The sequence below is a fragment of the Rattus rattus genome, chromosome 4 (assembly GCF_011064425.1).
Source record: "Rattus rattus isolate New Zealand chromosome 4, Rrattus_CSIRO_v1, whole genome shotgun sequence".
NCBI classification, from domain to species: Eukaryota; Metazoa; Chordata; class Mammalia; order Rodentia; family Muridae; genus Rattus; species Rattus rattus.
The window spans coordinates 68,552,326-68,572,923 of NC_046157.1; the positions used below are offsets into that span (position 1 = coordinate 68,552,326).

Sequence of the window (20,598 nt, forward strand, 5' to 3'; positions counted from 1 at the left end):
TGACATGCAGCTTTTATAAACTTTAAAAGATGTAGACACATACTATTTGATTCAATGATCATTTTAAAAGAGAAAAACGAACATAATATTTCACTTGCCAATTTAGATTTCATCCACCATGAATAGTTTCGTTTTATTTTAGGATGAGAAAAGTTGAGTTCATTCCCAAACATTTGTTGTGCTTTTCTTTGTTAAGAACAAGGAAGTTTGCTCTGTGATGAACTTGTTCCAATGAAAGAAAATGAATTCCAACTAGAGCACAGGTCTTCTGTAAGTTACAGCAGTGATGAAATAGCGCTGTTCTGCTGCCTAGGTTTTTTTTTTCTTTTTGTCAAAGTCTTGACATGTATGTAATACACAAGCTGGCCTCCAACCTTCTATTCCCTGCCTTAGCCTCCGGCTTAACTTGGATTACAAGAACACATCGTCTCACTCAACCCAGTACCAGTCTTAACTGTTGTTGAGGCGTTGGTTTGGGCGTTTTGTAAATGGTCCATCTGAGTTAGTTCTACCAGAGTTATTTTCACCTTCTGCTTCTTCATTGTCATCGTCCAAAGCGTTGTCCATATCTTCCGCCGCGCCCTGTGCATCCTGCTCCACTAGGGTCCCTAAGAACTCCACTACCGACTGCTTCATCTGGACCACGCCCGCCGAGAGCCTCTGAGGAGGGTCTACATCGCTCAACACCTCACAGGACACTTGTAGCCGCTGCAGCTCCCCATCACAGCCAACATACTTTTCAGAAAGCTCCAAGGGTCCACTCATCTTCAACAGCTCGCCACAGAGAATCGCTACTCTGAACAACTTCCCCCACTCCCAGGGATGCCCCAGGGATGCCCCAGGGATCATTGCAGAGCATGCGACTGATGGATTGTAAATGACAAAGGACCAGGGATTTGAATGTCAGAAGCTAAGTCCACAAGTGTCACCAACAGGACTGCCTACACATGAACTGAACAAGGACCGCAGAAACTGGATGACAACATGGATGGAGAAATTCAAGAGACCTCAGTCCTACACAAAGAACTATAGGCAACTAAGGAATGCTAACAGCAGGAGAAAAGAGTCTCCCCGGGGGAGAGCACACCAAGTGTTTACACAATACCAAACAGTCATATGAAAACTATTATAGGAGCTGAGAAGGTCATATTTATAAACTTAGAAATACATTGTGTGTGTGGTTATGTATGTAATAACAAGTAATGAGAAAGCGATTATGAATTTGAAAGAGAGCAAGGAAAGTTATATGGGAGGGTTTGGAAGGAAGGAAGGACGTGAAGGACAAATGGTATGATATTATAATCTCACAAAAAACCCAAATAACTAAAACCATTTCAATAGCTCTGATGAGGCTCTGGAATATGCCACATCTACCCAGCAAAGGAAGAAGGCGATGAAATGAGATGCTTAATGGGTAGCATTTCCTTAATAGGAAAGAATTCTTAATTTTAAAACCGATTTTTTTTTATCAAAAAGTACTAAAATAACTTCATAGCAAGTACTATTTCCTGTTAAAATTAAAATGTATGAGTGATCTAATAAAGAATAATGTAATTGCATTCTTGTGTCTTAGAGCTATGGTTGCATCATTCTTAAGGAAAAACCATAGATGTCATTTGGGTGTACAATAGTAACAATTTTCTATGATTTTAGAACATATTTTCCTGTCCTAAAATATTTTTGTCATTGATTCGCTGAAGAATGATACCCCGGACTCAAATAGTGTGTAAAAGCAGACAGAGTGTTTTATTCTGCAGAAGTTCAGCATGCAGAAGTCCATCCAAGACAGACAGAGACATTAGGGGGATTCCGGGGTAGGTGACCTTTATCTAGCTCCATCTCTAGGGACAATCCAGAACCTTGATTGGCGTGCGGGGGCTGGAAACTGTTGCTGGGAGGTCTGGAAACTGCTGCTGATCCATTGCCCTTGCTTCAAGCCAGGTGGCGGGGCAGCTTCTGATGACAGGGCGGTTTCTGACTAGCTGCCTGAAGCCTGGGGTTTTTCCAGGAACTGACTTGTCCGGACTTGCCTGGATTCGCCCAGTTCTTTGGCCTAGTCTCCTGAACTGCCAGCTTGAAGCTTATCGTGGAGTTAACCTAGCCTTCTCTCAGTCACGTACTTCCTTTGAGAGACCCCCCCATGAGTCTTAACTCAGAGCTGCAACAGGCTTGAACGAGCCCAGACACGCCCAGATACCTAGGGCCGAGTCACCGGTAAAACTAACGGACCATAAAAGGAAAGGAATGCAGAACAGACCAGGAGTACCAGATCTGACTCACAGGCCACCTGGCAGGAAGAAATTAGCCCCCAGCCCCCGACATTCAGGACGCCCCAAACCTGCCAATGTGTGTAGCTATACCTTATTACCTCATCATGTGAAATAGCCAATCACATGTGAACATGTCTATGTGCCTCGTTTGAATCCACCAATCCCCGTAACAATGCATCTGCTTCTGTACGCCCGCTTCTGCTTCCCCAAACCCCATAAAAGCCCCATGCTGGAGTTGCTGGGCGCGTGAGTCCTCCGAAGAGACTGTGTGCCCGCAGGTACCTGTGTTTTCCAATAAACCCTCTTGCTGATTGCATCCGAGTGAACTCGGCTCGGTCATTGGGCGCTTGGGTCTCCTCCTGAGGAAAAGGTCCTCTCTGGAGGTCTTTCACCTTGACTCAAATGCCCTGCTCTTGTTCTCATCTTTACTTGAGTGCCAGTCTGCATACTGAGCGATGTCTGGGGGGAAGGGGGAGTGTCCGCTGGGCTCCGGCCCCGCTGCCAAGCAGCAAGTGGCTGAGGTTAGGTTTGCACACCCGGTTGGTTGCGCTAAGTCAAGGTCCCGGGATGAACACTTCGGGAGAGCAAACTCTTCCCTGGGGTGTTACAGCTCAATAAGACAGGCACTCTCAGACGATCGTCGGTGAGATGACTCCTGCACTTTATTCCCTGTGGATAGGACTTTATAAACATTTGGGGGTGAGGTGGGATCTAGAGGCAGATGCTTTCTATTGGCTTGGTCTGAGATGTTAGGGATGCCTCCTCTGGATGTGGAGCGACTTTGGGTGCTGTCCCTACGTGACTGATTTTCTCAGTCCTCCCAATGGGGTGCCCTGGTCTTGTGTTCCAGGACAGGAACCAGGTGGGTAGATTTAAAGTCCTACTGTTCTCAATTATGAGAATTGCTGGAGTTCCTGAACCTGTTCAATCTTACCTAGGTAGACCACTCTACACTTGAGTATGTGTGTACATGTGTGCATGTGTGCTCACGTTGGTGTGGGTGTGAGTACACTTGCAGATGTGTGCACATGCATTTGGAGGGCCCTGATTGATGTCAGAAATCTTCATCAATTGCTCCTCCATCTCACTCTGAGATAAGGTCTCTCAATAAAACACAGAGCACAGAGCAGGCCAATGTAGCTGTTTTACACTATTACCATGCTACTGGGACTCCCAGTGGCTAAACTTAAAGATGCCCATCCAGCATTTTTGTAGGTTTTAGACATCTAAAATGAAGTCCTTTTGCTTGTGTGTAAGCCTTTCAGTCAGTGAGTCATCTCCCCAACCTGGATTTCCACCATTTACTGCAAAATTGTAAGTACCAAGGTTAATCTTTATGAAACTAACCTTCTCTGTGAAGCCAGGAATTTTATGAGGCTCAGCTATTATATGTAATCATAGAAGAGCCACCAATATCTTATGGGGAGTGATGTATGATAGGACTGCAAACCAATAGCAAACTGAGAAAAAGAATGAAATTACAGTTCTACATCTGTTGCAACTAAGTCAAAATCAAAAATAAGACATTTTAAAACAAGTCAAAAAGAAAAAAGAATGAATAAGAAGGTCTCAGTAATTTTTCACATTTTTGCTTGGATTTAAGAACTAGGGAGACAATCATGGCTGCTCTATGGGAGAGGCATAAATACATGAAGTTAGAACTTCAGACAAATATGTGAGAACAATCTCTCTCTCTCTCTCTCTCTCTCTCTCTCATAAGTGATTATTTTTCCTACAAAGTATACTATCTCTTATGTTTACTAAAAATAGGAAAATATAGGTAATAACTACAGATTCATGATTTTGGAAACAATAAAAATTAAATTAAAAATACGTTTAAAGATTTATGATTCTGTCTTTAGTTTCCTGGAGCCTCGCCCCTTGTTGTATTTAAACACACACAGAGAAAAAAGGGGGGGAGAGAGGAAAATAAAACAGCCTTATGGCATGTAATTTAAATGGTAATAATGCTAAATGTTGGGCTCATATTAATAGGAACAAAATTAGAATCAGAGAGGTTTTGAAAAAACTATCCTATTGTTAATATGAGTGAGGCATAGCAGTATGTTATTAGACGTCACTACATTGCTGTGTTCTTTTTAACTGAATAATAGTATTGGGTTTTCCCTAGGCTTCTGACAAACCTAGTCTCAGGTCTCAGTCACTTCAGCACTGTCAGGTATGGCTCCATCTTATGCAGTAGCCATAAAATCCAGTCCAGTGAAAAAGTAGTTGGTTACTCCAAAGACCCACAACTGGATAATGTACAGAGACTGAACACGCAGACTCTGGAGAGCTCAGTTATAAACAGGATGACTTCACCAAACCCTCCTCTCAACCTATATGGAAGAAAAGGCAGAAAGACTGAAAAAGAAAAAGAAAAGCTAGAAGGGATGGATGACTCCAAGAGGGAAAAAAATATCATCCAGACAAACAAGACTGATGTACGTACGTGTAAACTCACGGAGAATGCGACAACACACACAAGACAAGCACAGAAGCCAGACAGAATTCCAGCACTGAGACGGGGAGGTGGCATCCCAGAGTCCCATCCCTATCCAGTTGATAGTTGATTGCAAGGACCCATGATTCACTGAAGAATGATACCCAGGACTCAACAGTATGTACACACAAGTGTTTTGCTCTGCAGAAGTCCAGAATCCTGGGATCTCTGATGACCAAGATAGAAAGACAACCAATGGATCTTGTAGGCCTGATTTAAAGCCCATTAGTGAATTCCCTGAGAGGTAACCGCTATGCTAATCTGTTGGGTGTTGGGCCCATTTCTACAGACATTCCATTATGAGTTACAAGGTGGGGGGGAGGGGCAGGAAACCTGCTGGGGAAGTAGCTGAGGAAGTCTGGAAACTGCTGCTGACCCATTGTCCTTGCCTCAGGTCAGTTCAGAGGCCCGGACTTGCCTGGAATTGCCCAGTTCTTGGAAACAGAGACTCAGGCCTAGTCTCCTTAACTGCCAATTTGAAGCCTAGCCTTCTCGTGATGAGACAGGGAAAATCAGTTTTCTCCAATGGAGTGGTACCGGGTACAGTGACCACGCTGCAGGGCCAGCCCTATATGCCTAGCAGTAGTTGTCCAGCATTAACTGAACTCAATGCTATTCTTGCAGACTGTTTTGTTTTGCTTTGCTTCGCCACCCTTTGTCTTATCGATCTTTTGCTTGTTTGTTTTAATTTTTCCTTTTTGTCTTTTTTTTTTTTTTTGTGGGTTGTTGCTGTTATTTCTTGGTTTGTTTTTGGGGGAGGGGTTTTGAGTGAGAGCGAACACAGAGTTTGATGGTGAGAAACTTGGGAAGAATCTGGAAGGAACTGGTTAGGGGAGAAAACAGAATCCAAACATATTTGTTAAGTCAAGAAATAACTGCAGAGAAAAGCCATCCTCAGTTGAGGACTGAATGCTTTGGGCTTGTCTCCATTTAGCAGGACAGGCAAGCTTTATGGGTCTTCTTTTAAAAAAACAATGCTAACATTTTAATCATAGTCGACTCCTTCTGTTTGGGTGACTAATGTCCTCCCTTTCAACTTCTATTTACCCAGCCTTTAATTCTTCTGCCTTGAAAGTGCCAAATTTGATGTCAAGGAGTTGCACTCCTCTTTGCAGAACAACCACAGTCAGGTTATTTCTTTCACAAACATAGATTCATGGCAGCTCCATGTCAAGGGCTGCATGTGGCTGAGAGAGAGAAGTGGGGGGAGAGGGAGAGAGAGACGGAGAGGGAGAGGATATTAAATCTTAAGCCTACCACCTGATTGTTGTTTGACCCTTACTGTGGGTTTTACTAAAGCCTGCTCAGATCGAGATTATTCGCATGGCTTTCCCATCAACTGGGCATGTGGAATTTGAAACCTTTGGGCCTTTCTGTTTCTGGACAGCAATCCTAGCAGGACAAGGGAGCCACTTTCCAGTTCTGTAGGCTGTTGGGCTCTTCAGCTGAGACTATTAGCTCTGGTTATATGAGGACACCTGCCCACCAAAACAAACTCGAGATCGCTAATTCATTTCACATGGGTCACCAAACTAATATCAAAGAGCAGTAGCTCTTGTTTATTACGAGCTTAGATCAGATTCAAACCTGAGACTCATGGCTAAAAGGCTTAACCTCCAACCCCTTCACCCTGGGTCACTCCCAATCTGTCTCACGGGTCCTTTTCATTAATGACAGACTGAGAAGGATTATAAATTCCCCAAGTCCTGCATGCCATCCCTTAGATGCTCAATTTACCTACAGCTATAATCAGAAGCCTCCAGATTCTTGTGTGTTTGTTCATATGATTGTATCCACACAGAGCAAATTGGGTAGAGGCATGAGGAGGCAATCATCTAGACAATCCTGGAAAAACAGAATATCTCAACCCATGCTTGGGAATTTACCTTCTGGAACTGGAACAAATACACCAGATGATATCTGTGTATTAGAGTCGGTTAGCAGCAAAGGGCCAGGTGACCCTAATAACCCAACCATCTAATCCTGAGAGGGAAATTAGAAAAGGGAAAGAGATAAGCTGTCCCAGAGATCTAACTCAGCCCTGAGTGAAAATTCACCACATTTTATGTTATGAATATAGTCCTGGCTGTTATCATGTAAGAAAACAGAACGGAGAATGCCCAATGATCTGTCCAATAGTTTTCCAGCAGAGGGTACTGGGTTAAAGAGTGTTCTGGAATAACCGACTACATACTTCTTTAGCTAATTTTATGGTCCTTTTTTACTTTGGTGAACTATGGCAATAAGATTGCCATATTTATTTAGATCCACCAATACTTTGGTAAATACAGAGTAAGAACTTAACAATCCTTCACAGAAACCTCTGGAGACAGGTCCCTGAATTAGGTGTACTGACCAACTACATATTTAACTTGGTACCATGCCAAGTGTTCCCACAAGATAGTAAGCTTCATCTTTGCAGACTTCTTATGAGGATAATGTTATTATGTATATTGTATGGTTTTAAAAAAGGACCTTGCTTTTTTATTTGTTTGTTGAGCAGGAAAAAGAAAAAAAACCATGAAGTTGGGTGGGTAGTATTGTAGGGAGCATTTGGGAGGGGTTGAGGTAGGAAAAGAAATATGATCAAAGTATATTGTATGAAAACAGCTTTAAAAACTAAGGCAGGTTTGTATATTCATTATTTTATGTGGGCTTTTAAAATCATAGTCAACTCTTACGTGTTAGATTGTGTTTACCCCCACTCCCTTAAGAGGATACTTTGGAGTCTTAAAGCTTCGCAGTTTAGCCTGACCATGTTTAGTAACAGAACTGGCACATAGTGCGAAAGCTCCATAACTGAGATGGACTTGCATCCATCGTAAGTCATGAGGAGAAGAGAGTAATGTGGACACCGGCACAGAGACCTAGAAGGCGTATCATGTTGTAATGGAAGCAGGGGTCAGAGAAATGCATCCACAAACGGAAGTACACCCAGGATCAGAGGCCTTCACTGAAGGCTGAGAAACAGGAAGCACATGTCCTTCACCGAGCCTGCTGCTGACCCATCCCTGTTCACACTGTGGTTGGAATCTCTTTTTATTGTTGTTTAATTTTTATTACATTTTATTTATCTATTCATTCATCCATCCATTTACTCAGTGTATGTGTGTGTGTGTGTGTGTGTGTGTGTGTGTGTGTGTGTGTGTGTGTGTGTGTGTTTACATAGGGGCACATATGCCATTAGTCCAGTCCAAGTTGTAGGAGTCCAGTCTCTTCCTCTACCATGGAGTTATTAGGGATCAAATTCAGGTCATCAGACCCAAGGCCACGAGCTCTTCGCTCACTAAGCCATTTGTTCTGTGACTTTGGATTTCTAACCTCTACACCTCTGAGTGTATGATTTTTTTATGTTATAGCCCAGGAAACCAAAATAAAACTTTCATTACAGCACAAGAAAATTATGAGTTGGGGTGAGTGATTCATTTTCCATACTGAGGTTCACATGCAATGTGCCTGAGTCTTCTTTATATAAAGTTTTTCCAAAATTAAAAAAAAAAAAAACCCATGGAAATGGTTTAGAAATAAATTCTAATAAAGTTACATTTACGCTCTGGTCTTACAAGAAGAAACATCTGAGCATACAACTCCCTTATAAAAGAAGGAAACGATGAAGAGAGGGGAGGAGAGAAGAGAGAAGAGGAGAGAAAGAGGAAAGGGAGAAGATGACCCTCAGCCAGCGTGGAGGCTCCATTACATAAACATGAACTCCTCCACTGGCATTGTTTTTATAAAATATACTAGTTAAATAACACAGGTATCGAATCGCACAGGTAATGGTGGTATTTATGATAAATCCCAGCACGTGGGAGACCTAGGAAGGAGGCTCACCTTAGGTTTGAAACCAGCCTGAACTCTCTAATTATCTCGTTCTCCAAAGGGGTAGGAGTCTCACTCAATGGTACACCGCTTGCCTAGCTAAAACGAAAAAAACAAATGTGTAGTTTATGAAGTCCTACCAACCTTAAGAATAAAGTCGTGTGAAAATTAGAATTTGGTTTTGGGCCCCAGGACAAGAGACTGAGCTGCATATATTTTACATATCAAAGCAAACCTGGCTTCCAGGTTCCCCCAGCATGCCCCAGTCCCTACCTGGCATACCCTGCCCCCAACCCTCATCTTTCCATCCAGGGCTGCGCTACCCTTCCCCCAGAGGCTCTTTCCCATATAATCCAGACCTTTTAGTCTCTCTCTCTTATCCTTTCCTTCTCTCTCTGTGTGGACACCCTTTCTCTCTTTCCCTTCCCCCAGGCCCCTCCCCGGGGTGACTTATCGGGCCTAGGTCCAGTAAAGTCACCCAAGAGTAGTTTCCCAATAAACCTGTCTTTAATACATTCTAATCTAGCTTGAATTGGCTCATTTCATCGGCGGCGAAATAACCTATCCCGTAGGAATGTGAATTCTAGAGGGATTGATTGACCTCTGGGATCAGCTGCAGCTAGACAGCTCAACTTTATTCAGGATGAACAAGGACTATATGGATTTGGGAAGTGGGTAGGAAATTCCAAGGTGGATGTACCCTATTGGCTAGGATGGAGGTCTGGGAATGCTTCCTTTACATAAAGAGGAATCCCTATCAGGAGAGAGGAATTTAAACCTGTAATCTGACCACAGACCGCATGCTGTCCTCAGAGGTGTGGGGTGGACTAAGGGAGAGAGCAACCCCAGCTCCTTCGGGTCTCAGGAGGAGATTTGCAGGGTTTGGTTTCAATCTCACTCTTGCCTCAGGCCAGCTCACCAGGTCGAACATCCGTCCCTACACTCCCACAGGTGCTCCTGCTTTTCCATACTCTTCTCCTGATTATGTAAGAAGGGTGCTCTACTCCTACTGAGGAATTAAAATTTCAAGAAGTTAGTCATAAACAAGGTCCAGATGTGCCTGAGAGGGTGTTAGAGATAGCCTGGGTGCCGGACCAGCTATCAGCCCCAAGGACATTGACCATCCGTAGCCACCCCTTCCCCAGAAGTGAGTCAACCCCCTGAGTAAGATGAGCCACCCTACCCACGCCGCTGAGCTGCTAGATAGCACGTACTCCTTGCTGATGTCATTTCACGCTGAAAGTAACCGTGCACCTTTTGAATTGACCAATCATGTGTAACCACGCGAATGCCCCTTACCTCACCTATATAAACCCCTGAGTTTGGGAGCTCGGGGTCGATTCCTCTGTCTCCTGTGTGGGATACGTATCGACCCGGGATCCCACTAATAAAGCTACCTCTTGCTGTTACATCAAGACAGTTACTCGTGATTCCTGGGGGCACCCCACCCCGCGATCGGAGCGAGAGGCGCGGCTCCCCGTTTAGGGGTTCGCTCTTTCACTACAAACCGAATTTACCTAACAGGCAACCTGCTCACCGTCTCACCTGCCTTCTTCTGGATTGTCATGCTGAAAACCAAACCCGCTTCCTTCCCATCTTCTCAAGGTATTGAAGTCCTACCAGATATTAAGACACTCTCTCTCTCTCTCTCTCTCTCTCTCTCTCTCTCTCTCTCTCTCTCTCTCTCTCTCTCTCTCTCTCTCTCTCTCTCTCTCTCTCATATTCCCCGCACACCCTGCACTAATACTTCCAATTATCACAACTCAGGTTGAGTTATTGTCCTGCCCTAGAATGCTCTGTTGCTCTCAGATGGCTTCCCAGGGTTTGTTTGTTTGTTTGTTTGTTTGGTTGGTTGGTTTTTGGTTTGTTTGTTTTTTTGACGCAGAGTGGTGTGAACATTGATCTTACCTCTCATTATTGCATCAGAAACCTCTCAAAGCATGTGCTATCCCTGCACATCCTCTACCCCTCGACACTGCACCCACCTTTCTAAACCCTTCCATATAGTTGGTTCCCCTATAAATATTTGTTAATTGATTTTAGTTTGAATGAAACTTTAGCACAGGATCTCCTGCACTGAAGCAAATCGCCTTGCAGACGGCACATGTGTGTCGCTCAGTAGTGCTGCACCAACGGAGGAAGGCGTTCCCTGCAAATTCTTCATCTAAATGGTGGATGCTGGAAAGGATTTTCACAAAAGATTATCCACCAGCAAGAGAAGCAGAAAAAATTCTATGCTATCGATATTTATTTGAGGGGGGGGTTATTCTCCCCATTCGGTGGCAATCTCTGTGTTGGGTTAAGTGTATGTGGTGGATTCCAGTGTGAGATTCAGAATAAAGCTAATTTGCATTGGCATACCGACTTAACTCACTGGTGTATTATTACTGTGTAAGCAGGTGTACGTGTGACTACAAATAAATGCTCGCTGATGGAGTCCCAGCAGGGATTCTGATGAGTTTTCATTTTGTTGAACCTTACCCAGGAAATTACTGTGTAAAGGGCTTTGTTATTAGTTCTTCGCCTGAAATACCGCTTAGCTACACCTGGCCAGATTCACGGTGATTATACTCACTGTCCAGGGTACCTCAGGAATCTCACCGGCCCTTCATTTTCTCAATCTCGTTACTGAAAACAGACAAAATATCCAAACCCCTTACCTGTATTCAAATCTCAAAAGATCCAGTAATATAGATAGGTAGGTATCGAAAAACTAATAAAACGAAGGTGAAGGAAGTGAGCCTTGGGACCCGCAGCAGTTAAGCACTGTGGATGCACCTCTGGAGAACCTGGGTTCAATTCCAAGCTCCCACAAGGCAGCTGTCTGCTGACTACAGCTTCAGTTCCAGGGGATCCATCACAGCGTGTGATGCGTGTGGTGCACATGCCTGTGCATGCAGGCAAAATACCCAGGCACATAAAATAAACATGAATAAATATATCTTTAAAAAGAACAAATCCTTGCTAAAAGTAGAATTATCAGCTCTAAAAATAACTGTGTGTGTGTGAGTGTGTATGTGTGTGTATGTGTGTGTGAGTGTATGTGTATGTATGTTTATGTGAATGAGTGTGTGTGTATGTGTATGTATCTGTGTGTATGTGTATGTGTGTGTGTGTGTGGTGTGTGAATGTATATGTATGTATGTTTATGTGTATGAGTATGTGTGTGTATGTGTATGTATCTGTGTGTATGTATATGTATGTGTGTGTGAGTGTATGTGTACGTATGTTTATGTGTATGTATCTGTGTGTATGTGTATGTATCTGTGTGTATGTGTGTGTGCGTGCGTGTGTGTGTGTGTGGTGTGTTTTGCTTACTAGGAGTTACGTTAGCTTCTTTAACTTGGTAGATGTTGTGTTACATATTGACAATGAACACAGGGACCCCCATTGTTTGAACTCCTGATCATATCTTTTAGGTTTTATCATAACAGTTTCTCATAATACTCAAATCTATATAATAATTTATTTTTTTAAGACTTATTAAGACATACAGTTGATTCTGGATTTAAGAGTATAAGGCAATAAACACATACTGTATCCTTTCCTTTTAGAAGAGTCTCTGAGATTTCAGCACCAGCAAATGTAAGATGGTTTTGATTTGGGTGGGGTTTTTTCCTGTTTGAAATAAACAAAGAGAACATTTATTTGAAAGAACATAACCATAATACGAGGCAATATTTGCCAAGAAGTCTAATAATGATGATTGTCATCATGACGATGACGGTGGTGGTGACCATTTCTTTTCAATGTTGTTTACACTCAGTGGTAGAGTAAGATGGCCAGGCCTAAAGAGGTAGAGTGCCCATCCTACCTGACGGTAACGGAAGAGTTGCCCTGCGTTTCTTTGTAAATGGTTTAGATCCACTTTCACTCTCAAAGATCTTCTAGTCTAAGTGGTAAGGGAATGTTCATCCTACCGCTGGGCAAGTAGGAGTGTTGGGCTTGGAAAAAGCATGGAGTTCAGATAGCCAGACCACAGTCTTCTGGAAATCTAACCCAGATACATGATATGTGCAGAGGAGCAGAAAGAGAAAGAAGCAGCGTGGGTATCCATTGGCTGGGTGGAAGGACTTGACTCTGCAAAGCTTGAATTGGATGTGACTGCCTCTCGGTTTGTCCCCGCCAGCGGGGACCCAGTTATTCAGGGTCCCGAAGAGGCTTTCTACCTGTGGGCCAAAATGGGGGTGAAGAGAAGAAGGAGACCACATTCTGTTGTCTTCTAGTTTATTGGGATGAAATTCTTTTAACCCAGGATACATGAAATATGCAGGGGGAGATGAGGGTATAGGCAGTGATAGCTGGAGGCAAAGAAGTCAAGCGATGAGGTCAGGTGGTGGAGACGCTGGGTGTCCATCTTGGCTGAGGGAATGTGGAATTCATGGGGAGGCTTTTCCAACAATCTAAGACTTATGGCAGTCAACGGGTGAGTCTTGAATCGAACCATGTGCCCAAATCCATGTATGGCTCCTGCTCGGTTCTCCTAAGGAAACAGTGGAACCTTTTCTGCTTGTTTTTAACTTTATGGGGAAGGGTGTTTTGCCCGTATGTATGCATGTGCACTGTCTGTGTGCCTCATGCCCTCAGAGGGCAGAAGTCCTTGGGACTGAAGTGGTTATGAACGGTCCTGTGGGCGCTCAGAGCTCCGTGTTCACCTTTGCTCAGTGTCACTTGTGTCACTGGGTAACTTTATTCTTCAATTAGGAATTCTGCAAGCCACCAAGGCTGTGAAAGTGACAACAGTTTTCATTTTCTAACACACAGACATGATTTCTGACAAGTACTGGAGGTGATAAACTCTAATCTCAGTTTTATTTATTTGGTGGACATAGTGTGGTATCTCAAAAAAACTGGACTTGTAAGACTTAAAAATAACAACTCTCAATAGAAAAGAGAAGGCTTTTATTTTCCACACATAAGGTTTTCGAAAATTATGATGCTGAACTGCAAAGAGTTTCTTTGGTAGTTACAGATATCTATAAACAAACCCTTCTAATGTTGAAGTCAATAGAATTACTTCAATGCCAGAAACTGTTTTTAAAAAGTCCGTTCAGTCTTGTTTTCAAAGTTTTTAAACCTTTGATGTAATGTCAGTCCCTTCTGTCCCCTAAAAGTCAGCTAAAACCTTATACATACCTTTCATTAGTCTCTCACTGGGTGTGAGGTGTTTTTCTTTAACCCACTCTTTTGAATTGATATTTAAATCTTCCCATTTCCTTGGTGACCATAGCCAACATGACTTCCCCCTCTCCCTGCCAAATAAAAGGGAAAAAAATATTTCAAAGAGCCTCTTGGCCCTTTATTCTGAATGGTTAAGCCTAAAAGGTTAGGCAGTATAATAACCAATAAATCATCTTATTTGTCAGGCTGTATACAGACGTAAGGCAATACAAGAGCTTGCATGTTTTCTGACCAACAGTATATGGTGCTTTAGTCATGTGATTGTGACAGTATTTAACTTGGTTATGTGCACACAGTACTGGAATATAATATTATTCTGCATTCGCTGTGGACTAAAAATTAAAGAAAAATATAGTGAGATAATTCTATTATACTGAACTCTTATGATGGTCTAGATGTACTATGAAAATCAATTATATTCTTTGATGTATTTGTGGACCACTTAAAAGGATGGGTCACATAGAGTAAAGAAAATGTAAAGAGCACAAAACGATGATGGGTAGATAGTTAATGATAGAGGTACACGTATGTGTATGTACATATATGCCTATAGATACATACATATGTGCATATGTGGGTATATTAATATCCTTTTTCTGACTATTGTTTATTAGAATTCCTAACTGTGGAAGTCACAAAATAAAGCACCACTGTACATAATTGAAGGTGAGTCAATAAACAGTATATTTAGAACTTACAGAACACTTCTCGTCACGGTGAACTGTCTGGGACATTTTAAAGGCCCAAATACAGCAAATAGTGAAGACAGAATAGAACATGGCTCTGATCCCACTCGATTTTATTTTATACCAGTGACACTGGCTATCTCTGCATAGATGGAATAGTGGTATAGCTTCAAATTGTATTACACACATTTAAATTCCTTTAAAACTTTACCAGCCTATATGTTTACTATAATTCACCTCCAGATTATGAATATTTTGTCAAAGTCTATTAAAACTGTGACTATACAGTGAACACGAGTTGATGAACTATTTTATTTTTATGACTACTTTCCTTTTAGCTCCTTTTCTATTGTTGTGATAAAACACCATGACCATAGCCACTTCTAGAAAAGTTTATTTGGGGCCTACAAATTCTGAGAAATAGCGTCAAGACCATCATGCCAGGAAGCCTGGCAACAAGCAGGCTGGTATGGCTGAAGCAGGAGCTGAGACCCTACATCTTGATCCACAAGCAGGAGGGAAAGCATTAAGACACTTTTTGAAACTTCAAAGCCTGCACCCAGCAACTCTCCTTCTCCAACAAGGCCACATCTCCAAATTCTTCCCTGTTGTGGTTTGCCCTGGAGTTATCTGTATTTTGATGCTAATTCCACTGCCCCAAGGACAGCTGCCTAGTCAAGGACTCAGAACTCAGGTGACTTCACCAGAACCTTCTCCTCATTGAATTTGTAAAATAAAGGTGAGGGGCAGGTACAGGATAGAAGGAGGCCTGTCATTGGAGGAGAAGGAAGGATGGGCGGGAGAGAAGTTTGAAGGAAGAGGAGGAGATAAGAACAGAAAGGAGAGACAGGACAGAGGAGAGAGGGAGAAGCTGTGGCACGACAATATGGCAGGTGACGTTAAGATTCTGCTCTGTGTCTTTACAGGTTGTTATCAATGTTCCTAAGGGATGGATGGTACTGGGCTTTGTATGTTTAAGTGGGCAATAATATCTTACCAATTGGGTCAAAGGTTATTGTGTTGTGTGTTCTTTTATGTGAGGGTTTGAGTGTAGGAAAGTGTGCAGCGGCAGGAGACACTGGGCCACCTCGGAGTTGGGATGTGTTTCCACCAAGATATCCAGCAGATATCTTGGGACACCGCGGTGCAGACCCAGCGAGGTAAAAGACATCAATACTTTTTTTTTATTTTTATATTTTTACAACAACACTTCCCAAACAGTCCCACCAACCAAAAATCACATATACAAATATATGAGACTATATGGACCATTTTTATTCAAACTGCCACAATGAGCTAAAGAGAATTTGGGGGTCGAGGTGGCTATCCAACGCTGTACAACAATATTCTGGAAAATACCTGTGCCTGGAACATTTGTGAACACCATAATTTTTTTAAACATCTCTATACTAAATGTGGGTAGAAAATATGAATCTTTATGAATTTAAACTCTGCGCTTTGATTTTGAAGCAGACTATGAATATCACTAGTTAAACTATGTGTATCAATAGTTTTTTTTTTAAAAAAAGGTTAAAAAACAAAAAACAACTGTAGTTCCAGCATGTAGAAAGCAAAGACTTCATAATCACCAGAAATCCAAGGTCAGCTTGATAGTCACAGTGATTTTCAGAGAGCTAAACCTACATAACAAAACCTTGCTCAAAATAAATAAATTAATAATGATGGTGATGCTGGCAGTGGTGGTGATGGTGGTGGTGGTGGTGGTGGTGATGGTGGGTGGTGGTGTGGTTGGTGGTGGTGGTGGTGGTGGTGGTGGTGGTGGTGGTGGTGGTGGTGGTGATGGTGGTGGTGGTGGTGGTGTGGTGGTAGTAACTATATATTAAGGATTTCCTCCAGAATAAATTGATTCTTGGAATTGTTCTAACTGATTTTTCAAAAGTAATCATATAATTTCAAAAGTACCCATTGTAAAAATTAAGGAATCTTAAATAAATCTCAACAGTCTAATTTGTGTGCAGAAAACCCAGTGTTGAGATGGTAGATTCTCGTCTTCACAGAGACCAGGGTCATGGTGTGGCATTTTCTGATGGTATGGATGATAGTCCTGCATCACAGATGTTATTCAGCAGCAGCAGTGTTTTCTATGTTGGTTATCTTCCGCGTGAATGAATTAAATATATACTGCAACTCTTAATACATAATGAGAAAAGTGAAAAAAGAGAAAGCGTAAAGAAGAGAATCCGGCTGGGTCTGAGGAGCAATTTCTTAATCTTTTTGTGTTTGGGAATTAAGCTATTCAAAGTTTTCATTCAGTCAAAATAATTCAGGTCCTAGGTATGCAGATTAAGCAACCAGGGACCACATAAACACCCACCGTGTTTCCTATTGAGATAGGGATTTCATGCAGCATGCGAGTCATACATTTTAGTACCATAATACATTTTAATGTCACCAAATATTCTGGTCCTCGGGAGCTTCAGAAAGCCAATGTGCGTGAGAGACCACAATCCTGTGCCCCGTGGAAGTGTGGAATGTTCCACTGTCATTCCTTAGTATTGTTGGTGCTGTATTTAGCCCCACTGTTATCTTTCTTCCTTCCTTCCTTCCTTCCTTCCTTTCTTTCTTTCTTTCTTTCTTTCTTTCTTTCTTTCTTTCTTTCTTTCTTTCTTTCTTTCTCTCTTTCTTTCTTCCTTTCTTCCTTTCTTCCTTTCTTCCTCTTCTCAAAGAAACACTGGAGACACGCTCCAGGAGAGAGGACAAGAATAGAAACTATTGGACTGCAGAATATCAGAAAAGACTGAAAGCTCGGTAGATGAGGGATGTTGTCACAGACAGAAGAGTATAGACGCCGCCTGGCAGAGAGATGGATCTGAATCAGCTAGTACTGTAATAAATTATTCCACTCCAAGGCTAGAGGGGCTATCCAGGACCGTTTTCCTCATTCTTTCTTTCGAAAGGTGGGAGGGAGATCAAGATGAACTAGGCAATATATTCAAAGTCTATCAGCAACCCCGATAGCATCAGGACTACATCTCTCATCCAGCGGGTTTGAAGGGTTTGTTTGAAGTACGGGAAACGAAGCCTTAATCCATATGCCATGGGTGAGCAGTGCCCTGCGCACAATAGACACGTGTGCATGTTAAATGTATACGTGGGATAATTAATTCCAGGGAACGGCTTGTAAATGAAGGGGGGTGTCATTGTATATTGAAAATGGGAGATTTTAGACATTAATTTCAGACTCATAAACCTCAGATGAAATTTTCTCCTTTTAGTGCCTCCCTCCAACCCCTTAGTCACAGCCTTAAAACTTCATCTTTTCTTTAAAGTGAATTTTATTCTGCCTCACCCCCACCCCTTACTCAATTTAAAAAAAAAAAAAAAAACTAGAGGTAATTCAGATTCTTAGGGTGAACATTGTTTCATTTTCCTTTGTTCAAAACCACTTATACTGACACCTTTCAGAGTCTGTTCCTCTTATTTAAGACTCCCCTGTGTTCTGTCTTTGTCTTTTATGAGCGAAATTTCCTGAGATTTACTCTGTGCTAAGGAACAAAGACTAGGCAGCTGGGTCTGCATCCCAGCTCAGCAAACAGCTGGGCTCCTCCCATCCCTGGGAGGCACTTGCTTGTTTGTTTGGATCTGAACAGCCAGAAGGGACCTCGAATGCCTGTACCCTGGACTCCATCTGCAACCTGAGTGGAAAAGCTGAGTTCGAAAGGCAGGCAAAGCAGTCAGAGACAGTCCCTTCTCCCACTGTTAGGAGTCACACAAGAACACCGAGCTGCACATCCACAACACATACAGCGGACCGAGGTCAGACCCATACCTGCTCCCTGATCTCCCCTAGGCTACTTAAGTCTCTGTCCTTGACGCCTCTGGTTCCTGGGATCCTCCTCCGGGTTCTCCTCAGCTCAGCCTAATATTTAGCTGTGGGACTCTGGATCTGCGCCTGTCCTTTGCTGGGTGAAGTCTCTCTGGTTTCTCTGATGACGATTTCGCCAGGCTCCAGTTCTAGCACAGCACATCCTGGAAGCAGGACAAACTATAGGTCGGAGGTTTGCAGGCTGGGTCTGCGTCCCAATCGCTGAACTTGAGACCTTGCCTGATTGCAGAGGATGGCGATTCAGACTCTGTTTCTCCCATGACTAGGATTCTTTGCTAGTATCACCCCCATTCAGCCTTGATATGACAATATGTGCCTGGTCTTTCTGTAGCTTGCTGTGGTTTATTTGATGATGATCGTTAAAGGCCTGCTCTTTTCTGAAGAGAAGTGAAGGGGGCTGCAGTAGATCCAAGGGAAAGAGGAAGCAGCAGGGAGAGACTGGGGTGGAGGAAGGAAAAATTAATATATGAGAGAAGAGTAAATACAAAGGAGAAAAGAAATTTATTTCAAAATACTATTTGGATAAACAAAAACTGAGTCCTAGCCACCGTTCTGAGCAAACCACACAAGCCACACCACTTCCGTCACCACAGCTCTGGACCAATTTTAAATCTTCCTGTAAGGTTGAGTTGTACAACTATCACAATATACTGAATAAATTTGGGTATCTCTAAAGTGAGGGGAGTGGATGAGATGGGAGGAAATAGAAACAGGCAAACTGGCTACCTGGAAGATCTCCGCATAAAAGAGAACGATAAGAAATCTACCGAAATCCATACTAAACAACAACAAAAGCTGGATTAATAACTCACTCAGCCAGCCTTTCATGTGGATCTTTCTAAAGAAACGAGGCTATTTTGTCAAAATAATAAGCATGTTTTCTGATGGCTGTCCTGCTAAAAATATAGCTTCCACACAGAAGCGGCGACGCGTTCTTGAAATAGCTCCATTTGGCTTGCATCGCTGCGTGTCCTCATCTTAACTGGATGCGAACTGTCTAATGTCCTTCTAAATGAAAGTAATTTTTGGACTCAGTGAAGTTGCGCATCTGACAATCCCTTCCAGATGTGATTATGTAGAAATATTTCATACAGCTGCGAAGTGGGGTTGGGGGTGGGGCGTTTGGGGATGGTATATATAAAATCAGTTTGAGAAAGCCTTTTTAGGTTTGCAGTGGGAAGGTGGACCGTAAGACACACAGCACAGATGAATCACGTGCTGCACCGAGCCGGGAAGCCTTCTTTTGGGCTGTGAATAGCAGCTAGCTTCGCTTCAGCCTTTCAGGCTAACCGATAGCCCGTAAGGAAAAGCATTGTACAAATTCAGCAGGTCTTTGTTCCCAGCAACGGCAGGTGTTGTTAAAGCCTTATGTCCTGCCTCTGACAATGTTCCAGAAACCTGACCTGCCACAATAGAAATTGCTGAAAAGAACAGTAACTGTGACAGACTTTAAGATGTCACCATGATACTGCACAGGCAGAGACAATAGGATTCCGTTACTTTATTTTTACACGGCTTATCAGAACAGAGGAATGGATGTGTTTGGATACATATGTATGTATGTACTTTGTGTGTCCCTGCATAATAATGACAGCCTCTTCATTTCAAATTGTAGAAGCTCTTTAGTTGGTTATTTAGAATGTTATTAATCAGGGACCAGAGAGATGACTCAGGAGTTAAAGAACCCGTTTGGTCTCCAGCACCCTGTTGTGAGAAACCCTACTGGGTTGCTCACAAACACCTAGAACATGAACTTTAGGACATTTGTTTCCTGCTTCTGGCCTCTGTTAGCACCTGCATCACCTACAGACAGACAGACAGACAGACAACATACACATAACTGAAGTAAAAACCAAATCTAAAGTTAGTATTAAAAATCAGCTGATATATACCCAACTTGATCCAAAACCCTGAAACAACTGAGGCTAATTCATGGGTCAGAGAGCAACTGCTTTGTTACACAGGGGACCCTGGGCTGTCTACTCCCTTCCTTGACTCTACCAAGCTATGAATGTTATACAGTCTTGTGGTTTTCCAACATCTTTGAGACTTGACATTTTAGCCGAGCAATGTCACTGTTACTGAGCAGAGCAAGACACAGGGCCAGCACTGGCTTTTAAAAGGAGAAGTGGGCTTTGCCTCCTGGTTAGAGTAGCTAAACATCACATTGGAGAAGAGTCCAGAGAGGAAAAGAACTTGTCCATTTTCTAAAAATCTACCACAGAAGATTGAAGTTGTCCCTGAATTTGCTGTCAGCATGAGAGGACACTGTTGCTGTGTACTTGGCAGGAA

At 42.6% G+C, this 20,598-nt stretch overlaps 1 protein-coding gene across 1 annotated transcript; it reads right to left on the reverse strand.

The window, feature by feature from the left end:
* Nucleotides 1–450: 450 nt before the first annotated feature.
* On the reverse strand, nucleotides 451–765 carry LOC116898377 (EKC/KEOPS complex subunit GON7-like). Its single transcript, XM_032899683.1, has one exon. It carries the CDS (start codon nucleotides 763–765, stop codon nucleotides 451–453), a length of 315 nt encoding a protein of 104 aa, XP_032755574.1.
* Nucleotides 766–20,598: the final 19,833 nt, after the last annotated feature.